Genomic DNA, 8,925 nt, shown 5'->3' with positions numbered 1-8,925 from the left:
TAGTTAAAAGCAGTAGGTAAAAGAAATTTTTATAATATGTGATTTCTTCCCGAGGAGTTTTCCCATTCCGCTGTCCACAGTCAGTAGTAGCTCATGCTTACGAGTTGTGAGCAAATGTCGTTTTGAGAACACGCAGACGTCAGAGCTTGTAAATTTAATGTCGTCAATAAATAGACAGTTACCAGATTTATACAGGGCGTTATGGTATTGTTCTTAGACTCGTTGTAACAATTGGGATAGACTGAAGCGCAATTATTATACTCGTCGCTCCCTGTAAACAGACGATGTGATGAAGGGAGTAGCCAAGATGAAAATTGTACGACTAATATTCATTGCGACGAAGCGAAGAAGGCTTTATATCTAAATTACCAAGTCGAAAGGTCATCCCCCTATTTTGCAGGAATTGGAAGAGTAGGATAGCTGCTCTGCTATAGTGTTAGCAGCAGAATTGTGATATGGGATGAGTACAAGGTAGACATCGGCCAATCGCGATAATTGGTTATGGACAACGCACATTCGTGTAACTATAAAGTTAGCAGTCGTCTGTAACTGGTAGTGCGTTGCAATGATAAAGAACATAAACATCCAAGTTCGGCAATGCATGGCGGCAATATACTATTGAATTCACAATAATAATTGTATTTTGTATCTTTGCACAAAGTGCGGAGGTCTATATCGGAGTGAACGAATGATAAGTAAACCAGGATAATATTTGGCACTGGTGGACGGACAGGTAAACGATAAGCACTCAGGCAGTAGTCATGACAGGTCATACGAAATATTGTACTGCGCAAATAATTTTCATGAAATATATTGTGGTATATCTGCGGAAAGGTAGAACTCGTACCCTTGGTTATCAGTCTTGAATTATTTCGTAAGGACGGGGAGCAATATGACTCGCTACCACATATGAATCATTCATTGTCAGCTCCGTTACTGACATCTTTAGCACGCGAAGAAACCATTCGAGAAATCGATTCGGAAAGCACGCGAGAACACTCAAATCCATCATAAAGTTATGAACGATATGGCGGAGGTCGTTTCGTCGCTAGGGAATCGGAGTCGGCGAATAATTATCCACTCAAGAGTTAGAGTCCGAGTCGCATTTCCGAATTTGTTGGAGTTGGAGACAGAGTCGCAGTAAACCGTTCGTGATTCTCCTTCGATAGTAATTTTCAAGTAGTGTTGGTAAATTGGGAGTCATATACTAAATTCTGTTCACGTAGGAGTGGGTAGGAGCCATAGTCGCTGACTGAAAAGTGACTGAGTCTTGAGTCAGAGTCGAGAATTTCAATTTTACAGAGTGGGGGCAGAGTTGGAAGCTTACGAAGATCGTCGGTAGGTCCCATTCCTTTTCGAAATACAATTCGAATACTTGGCCATCGTTGGAGGCGGGAAATACAAATACCTCATTCGAAATCGATTCTAAAGTCATTTAGGTCATTTCTAATCGAACCGTGTTGTGGTATCATATGACTCAAAGTGATGGGGCAGGCATAATCACATTGCGGTACTGTGTATTTTCTCAATGGGCAATTGGGAAATTAGCTCCAGCTCCAAAAATGGTATATATCTGACTTGTGCTACTCGTTCACGGGGAAAGAGACCCCTCAAAACTTGAAGCGATGTCGCACGCAAGCATGTGAAATTTTATCGTCTTCAAGACACCTGAATTCCGCAGCACCACTGGTATTTTGTCCGTTATCAAAATTAGAAATAGTAGTTTGATGTTATTGCGGATATGGGAGCTCGGTTCGGATCGACTCTGATTCGATTTCGCGCATACCTAGTCACCATGACCACGCTTTCTACCATTGTATGACATATGTCGCGTTTTTAGCTGGCAATGAACTTTCGCATAACCTTCGGTTTAACAACCGTGTCCAATTTGGGCAGTATCGCTATCTTAGGTCTCTCCTGACGACAAACGTTCAAATATTTCTCCACTAAAATTCTCGGTTCGTTTTCATCACGGGCGCCCGCATCGTCACCAGCCAAAAAGCGACTGGCACCGACGTTGCTGGGTTTCTGAAACAGGCTTTGGTGCTGTTTCGCGCGGTTTTCACGAGCTGCCGGCCCGTTAAAAGTACTGACGCTGTCGAAACATCTTCTGCTGGACGGCTCTAGAGGGGATTTTGTTTGCTTGCGATCGACAGGATTGTAGATGTCATGGAGATATTTTCGCATGGACGAGTTGTAACCTAAGTAGCACAACACTTTCCACGGTATTTCTTGTTTGGTAACGCTTTGCGACACGCTCGGGTCTGATAACGCGCGCTTGCGCTGCTTTTCTTTGATGGCTTTTGACACTCTGTTTGCTATACCGTTTCTGCTGAAAGGACGGAAATCGCGCACTTTAGCGCTTAGCGTTGAAGATTTTCTTCTTCTTCCCATTGCATCAGAAGAGGTCGGCGTGCGAGGGATATCGTCCGAAGATATAGCTTTAAACATTCCCGCGTTGCCGGAATCCTTATCATCAACATGATTCCGTTGGAGATCGTTACTGTGACACATGGACCGAGAAGGCGACGGACTTTCCATGTAGATTGCTTTTTGAGGCGAATCGGTTCCGCATCGGCTCACCCGCCTCACGTCATGAGTTTGAGGAAGCATGATCTTGACTACCGGAAAGGAACTTCCCTTTTTGTCGAAGCGTGGATCGCCCATGAAAAAGTCGCGGCCGAGGTTTTGTTGCACGAATTCATCGACGCTTCCTTTGTCACCTGCGAAATAAACGATTAACCCACCATTTATGTTAAGGTAAAATAAGGTAGCGTTTGCGTTATCGTAGGGGATTGGAACTGATCCAGTAGGCTTGAATGAGCCAAACCATCAAACTTATCAATCGAAACCGGTGCTGCGCGGACCCCTGGGGGTCAGCGAGGACTCAAAATAGTTGATAACCTAATTTGTATTTTTTTAATTCGAAAAATCACGAGGCAGTTACGTTTCATTACTAGTAAAACTCCAGAGCTCACATCAAAAGAATGGCCATCTGAGTTGATTTATCCTACTGTGCAGACTCATTTTCTTGCTAAATTGTCAATAGCCTACTGATACAAACATTTTGCTGTTTAAAAAATGTTTTGTTGGGGATTGTGGAAAAAAAGTTGGATGAGTAAGGTCAATCACGGTGACTTCGAAATGATTAGAAAAATTCATTTTCTCTTGTGATATACATAACCATTTTTCCCATAATAACTTCAAGATAAGCTGCTAGATAGAAATGACCAGGCTTGACGTAATATGTTTATTAAAAAAATTGCCAATTTTGGTGGCATATTGGTTGCGATCACACCCAAATGTGTCGTCGGATGCGTTACGCGTTATTATTACATTCGCCACCACCTATATTTGTGGAAATGGATTTTCGCCACTCGTTCGGATTTTCAAGACACGACCACGTATTTCAAGAAATGCAGTTGCAGAATTAGCTTTGAAATAATAGAAATCAACCCAATTTCTACATGAACAGTATGATCTTATTTTCAAAAAATTTCATTTTGATGCTGTTTATCACTAAGCCTACAGTTATCATGGGCACGAGACAGATGACGATTGCACGATAATTAAGCTAAAATTGAACTGAAACATTGTTGGGGTCCGCGGGGTCCGTGACGATCCGAAAGGGCTCCGCGAAGACAAAAAGGTTGAGAACAACTGCTATAGACACTGTTCAGTACAATCTATATCAGTCATTATTTCATGTTGTAATAGGTTAAATCTACTTTGCTTGAAAACTCCTCGCTGTATTTCTGCTCTGATTGCTGCTTTGTTCATCAAATGAAGTTGTATGGATTGTGAAGACGTGGTCCTCGACTCATCTTCAACTTCGTCTTGAACATGATCCTTGGCAGTGGAGGTGCTACGCAGGTTTGACAATTACATTATTGCTCACGTACCGTTACTATTTCGACATACACAGTGTATACCTGGTATTGGTCTTTGATGCTGATACTTTAGCTTTCTTGACGTCCCTTGAATGATAAAACGTAAATTATAATTTATACAAAATTAATGTAAATATATAATGTATATCTATCAATGAACTTTGTTATCAGTGCTTGGTTGGTTCAGCGTGGTCGCAAACGTTCATCTGCAAACTCTAGGACAGTGGTTCCCAAAGTGGGTGCCACCGGCCCCTGGGGACGTTTGCGACATCGGAGGGGCAATAGCTACAAATTGGGCGATTGTGGTCACTGATAGAAGAAGGGAGCGCTTTAGACTATGGGAAACTGCTTGGGAAAATTCGTAAATTAATAGCTCTCTCTCTCTCTCTGTGCACCAACATCAGATTCACGAATATGTGATCACGTCATTCGCGGTCGTACAAGGTACTTTCAATCGAAAATCGTCACCAACGCTCTCAGATGTTCATATGCTAAAATCGAAACACTCAACTAAACAGCGATTAGAATAGCCTAATTATTATTCAGTGACACTTATTGAGCGCAAGTTATGAACTGTCTCTCTCTCTTTCTCTCGCTTCTGCAATGAGGATGATGAAGTTGTAGGGGAATATCGCACCAAAACGTAGGACGATGATTTGGAAGGGAAATTGCCTTGTATGATCGTCTTCACTAATTGTGTCAGTCCTAGAATTATTACAAAAATGTGACTCTGACATAGCCTACATTATCAGTGCTGAAGTCGGGTTTCTATACTTCCAGCGCATACTCAATTACTACTTTTTTGCAATTTCTATTCATTTACACGCCAATTTGTAGCCTCACTAATACCTTCGCGAGTAATTGACGAAAAAATATCTGCGTTGCGTTGTCTAACGCAGGCGCTGCTTCGTAAAACTAATTACCATAGTAGTTTTCACATATTTGTTTGCTTATCGTAAGCAGTTCTATCCCGTTTTGCAAATCGTAACACGTACTTGCATTTAAGTAGCATAGAAAGCATTAACTGCTTAATCTACCTTTTTGTGTTTCTAAGTTACTGAATACTGCCAATGAGGCAGTGTTGGGATCAAGTCACTACCTTCGAGTCACGAGTCATCTCGAGTCATAGCACATTTTGACTCGAGTCAAGTCAAGTCACTCGATTTTTGGAGGTGACTCGAGTCAAGTCAAGTCACTCGATTTTTGGAGGTGACTCGAGTCAAGTCGAGTCAAGTCAAATCAAATCACGAGTCAAGTCACGAGTCGATTCAAGTTGAATTTTCGAAGTACGAGACATGATTCAAAGTCGTTGCATTTTGCTAACTGTTTTAAATACATTTATTCTAAATCGAGGGACCAATAAAGAGTTGATTATACACGCAAAAAGGTGTTGTATCGCTCACGCATACGTGGAACTGCTAAAGTACGCAAGTAGCCGTATAGCCCCAGTCTAGAATTATCAGCAAAAATACAGGATAAAATACGAAACCTCGGAAATTTCAAAAATGATATGATCCCCCTACCCGCCTACATATCCATGATATTCGTTCCATTTAAATCATACAAAGAGGTTGGTTAAGGAGAGCGCTACAAACTGTGAGCAGTTTATAGAACATAGATATATTGCTAATATTACGACTAGTTTACAACAGCACAAGCTGTAAGCTCCGGTCACTGCGTTTGCGATCATCGTATTTGTGATATAAAAATGGAGGCTCGGTGAAACGCACAATCATGGAGTAATTGGTTGCTATCACAGGTCACACCAGCGTATATGGTTAACAATTCGAATTTTTCCAAGATAAAGCGATTTAGTCGACATCGATTACTTGATGACTTGAAATTGACTAAAAATTTTGCTTCGAGTCACGAGTCAATCCGCATTTTTGAAGCGTCAAATCAAGTCAAGTCAGTCATTTTTGCAACGTGACTCGAGTCAAGTCAAGTCATACGCAAAAGGTGACTCGAGTCATCCCAACACTGCCATCAGGAGATTAACATAAATTCCATTTACGTTAACAGTAACAATCAAGAGAATAAACTTTCCTATAAATATAATTTAATAAACAAATCACCTCCTTCTCATTTTTGGAAGCGTTTCATACATCTTCTCCACATCTTTCATAGTGTACGAACCATGACAAGTGCAGTTTTTCAGCTCCGACGTCAGAACTTTGGTAATTTCCCTGTATTCTCTCATGTACTCTCCTACCTCGTGATGATATATGAAACCTGAATATGCAACATCCGCGGATAACCCGCAATTCGATGTGTTGCGTGTTGGTCGCAAAGCTTACGTTTTTTCGACGCCTTTTTCTTTTCCCTTGCGGCATTCCTTTTCTTGCTTGAATCGTTCACTGCCTTGAAGTTCTTTCCAACATGAGCATCGCTTGTAAGGGATGACCTCTTAGACTTCTTTTTAGGTTTCGGTGCATATTCCCAAGGACAGACAGCCTGATGCCAACTGCACCTAGGTGGGTCTTGAATTCCAAACAAAATAGAAACGTGAATGGCATGCTGCTTTTTGCTAAAGCAATCGAGTATTTGCGTGGAATCTTCCATTTTGTTTCCGTAGGTTACTGCTGGTCTTCGAGCTTGTCTGCAGATTGCTATGCGTCGTTTAGCGCCCTTGTTTCGTCATCGTGTTCTACAGACGCTATTGGACGTACATTGTGTTACACACAATCGAAATGTATACACCGTGTCAGAAGTTTTGATACGTAATCGGATCTACCGCACTCCGCCTCCTACTTCATTATTCCAAGTGGCTCTGTGCAGAGACCATACCGTCAGGGCAATTGCAATGGGTAATTACGATGATCACACCACTGGTGTTATTATCGAGAGTACGGGAATCATTACGTGTCGGTGACTAATCGTGACATACGATCCCTCAAGTTTATAACGTAGAAAGTATACGATATCTCAGTCATTCAAAATCAGCAGACGATAAATATTAGTGCTGAAAAACTTCGCTGTGACGTTACAACGCATCAAATAACCCATTTTCTAGCTTCCTGGTTACCCATGCAGAATGCACGAGTACTGAGAAAATACATCTGCAGCACCCCATATTGATTCTTCGTGGTTTCACTTCACTTCGGTAAACGTTACATTGTCTTCTTCTGTTGTGCGGATAAGCTAAATAAACGTTCTGTAAGCTACAACCATTAGCTATCCCGTAGAATTCAGTACATCAATTATAAACACTTCTATTTTTCCCACCAATCGCGGAATTATACTATACAAAACACTGAAAACCAACCCAACTATATCCAGGCAAAAGATCTATATGCCACTGTCCACAAAGTCTGGTGGAGAGCAGCTGGAGGTATAGAAAATGACTGTCTCAAGACTGGAACAGCACATTTACCGCCTGTAATCTTTCGCGTGTCACATGATAGGGCTGCGATAATATGGAAATATAATGGAGCGGGGAGAATGGGAATTTCCATTAATCACACTGTTCAATTATGACCAAAGCTTTCCTGCATCTGCTGAAATTCGCAACTTGAACGCGATTTCCTCATTCAATCTGAAGTAGTAATCGATGGGAAGCGCCGGCTCAGTGAATGATGATCGCTTCGATCTACACAGTACACATACAGTTTCAGCGCAATAACTTATAGTAGCGGCTCGATGTAGTGCACATGTACAATTGTACATTGTACAGCACTTCAGTGTATAAGGAGACCTGTCTACACGCTTCATTTCGTGCGATATCGCCTTGAAAAACGACCTTCGTCAACGCCGTGGTGAAAACCTCAAGCACGCCGCCTTGCCATTCATCTATGTGGATTCGACATCAAGCTTCACGAACAGGATTTTGTTATTTTAAAGACAATATAGAATGAAATAATCTCGCTTGGCAATCACGACCACTCTATCATCCCTTTATCGCGATGCCGTTCCGGGGCATAACATACGGACAAATACCGTTTTATGATTAAATATTATATTCATTGAAATTGGAACACTTACATTCAAGAGGCACTTTGGCGTAAGGCTCGCTGCAGATATCTTTCGAGTGGCGTTCGTGAAGTGGCTCAAGTTTTACCTAGCGGTATTGATTCGTCAAAGGTCAATTCGATTATTTCACGCGACAAGGTTATTGAGCGTGGCGGAGAGTTGCCAAATTCTGCTAATTCGTCGGCTATTAGTAGAGCACGCGGTCGTGCCTATCAGTCTCCGTTATGATCTGAAATATCGTTCTTCCTATCGCGTTTCCACGCTCTATCTAGTTTTGCAACATACCTCACCACTACGTTGTCAACATAAACATTGAACGACGTTTCAGAGAAGTACAATGCCGTAATTGCTTGTCAAGCATTGTAGTAGCTACACGCCCTCGATGTAATGACGTAAAGCTACTTTGGTATACATTGCATTCTTGTCTATTCCACCGTACCTTTAGCAGTGAATATTGTATGTCTATAAGAAATGCAGATCGGTGCCCCCGCACAGATCATGTGGGATCTCTAGTGTATATACTATATACCGTGGATGAATCGCTAAAGACAAAGGACTGATAACAGGATTGGCAGGATAGGTGAATACATTTCTATTAACGAAATATTAAAGGAGGCCTGCGCTCTATCTTTACGTGACTCATACCTTACCGAATAATATCTACGGTAAATTGAAATTGAAGAACCTAATAAAATAAACCAAAAGGTCAGCATTTATGGTCATTTGAGTTTCAAAATCTAAATGAGTCAGGCCTGTACCACGAAACGGAGCAGTTACCAACCCTTGGTATAAACCAGTGATTCCAAACCTATTTCACCCTGGAAGTCACGTGGGAAAAGAACGCAGTTGAGTGAGGTAAATTAGTTGAAAGTAGGAACACTAAAACGCATTCAGTGCCTGGCCAACTGCTTGCGCCATAACAATTGAGATGTTATTAAATGTGAACCTGGATATTAGCTTCACTTAGTTTTATCCAGAAGCGAAATACAATCGTGGAAGATGTTATGCATGATGCAACATGGTTGACTTGGTTTTATTCCCCTTCCTTTTTGATCTATTACATTTA

The 8,925-nt window shown here is 41.5% G+C and overlaps 1 protein-coding gene across 1 annotated transcript; it reads right to left on the bottom strand.

The window, feature by feature from the left end:
- Positions 1-139: 139 nt before the first annotated feature.
- LOC145439236 (uncharacterized) lies at positions 140-8,384 on the bottom strand. Its single transcript, XM_080316736.1, has 5 exons — positions 6,188-8,384; positions 5,966-6,122; positions 3,933-3,977; positions 3,729-3,865; positions 140-2,723 (listed from the first exon to the last, which is right to left on the bottom strand). Exons 1-5 carry the CDS (start codon positions 6,450-6,452, stop codon positions 1,837-1,839), a joined length of 1,491 nt encoding a protein of 496 aa, XP_080172862.1. The 5' UTR covers positions 6,453-8,384; the 3' UTR covers positions 140-1,836.
- Positions 8,385-8,925: the final 541 nt, after the last annotated feature.

This window comes from Botryllus schlosseri, chromosome 5 (genome assembly GCF_051294905.1).
Source record: "Botryllus schlosseri isolate E-star chromosome 5, Bs_hap1, whole genome shotgun sequence".
Taxonomy (NCBI): domain Eukaryota; kingdom Metazoa; phylum Chordata; class Ascidiacea; order Stolidobranchia; family Styelidae; genus Botryllus; species Botryllus schlosseri.
Note: the sequence above shows the minus strand (reverse complement) of the source record. Positions and strands in the feature narration are given on the sequence as shown.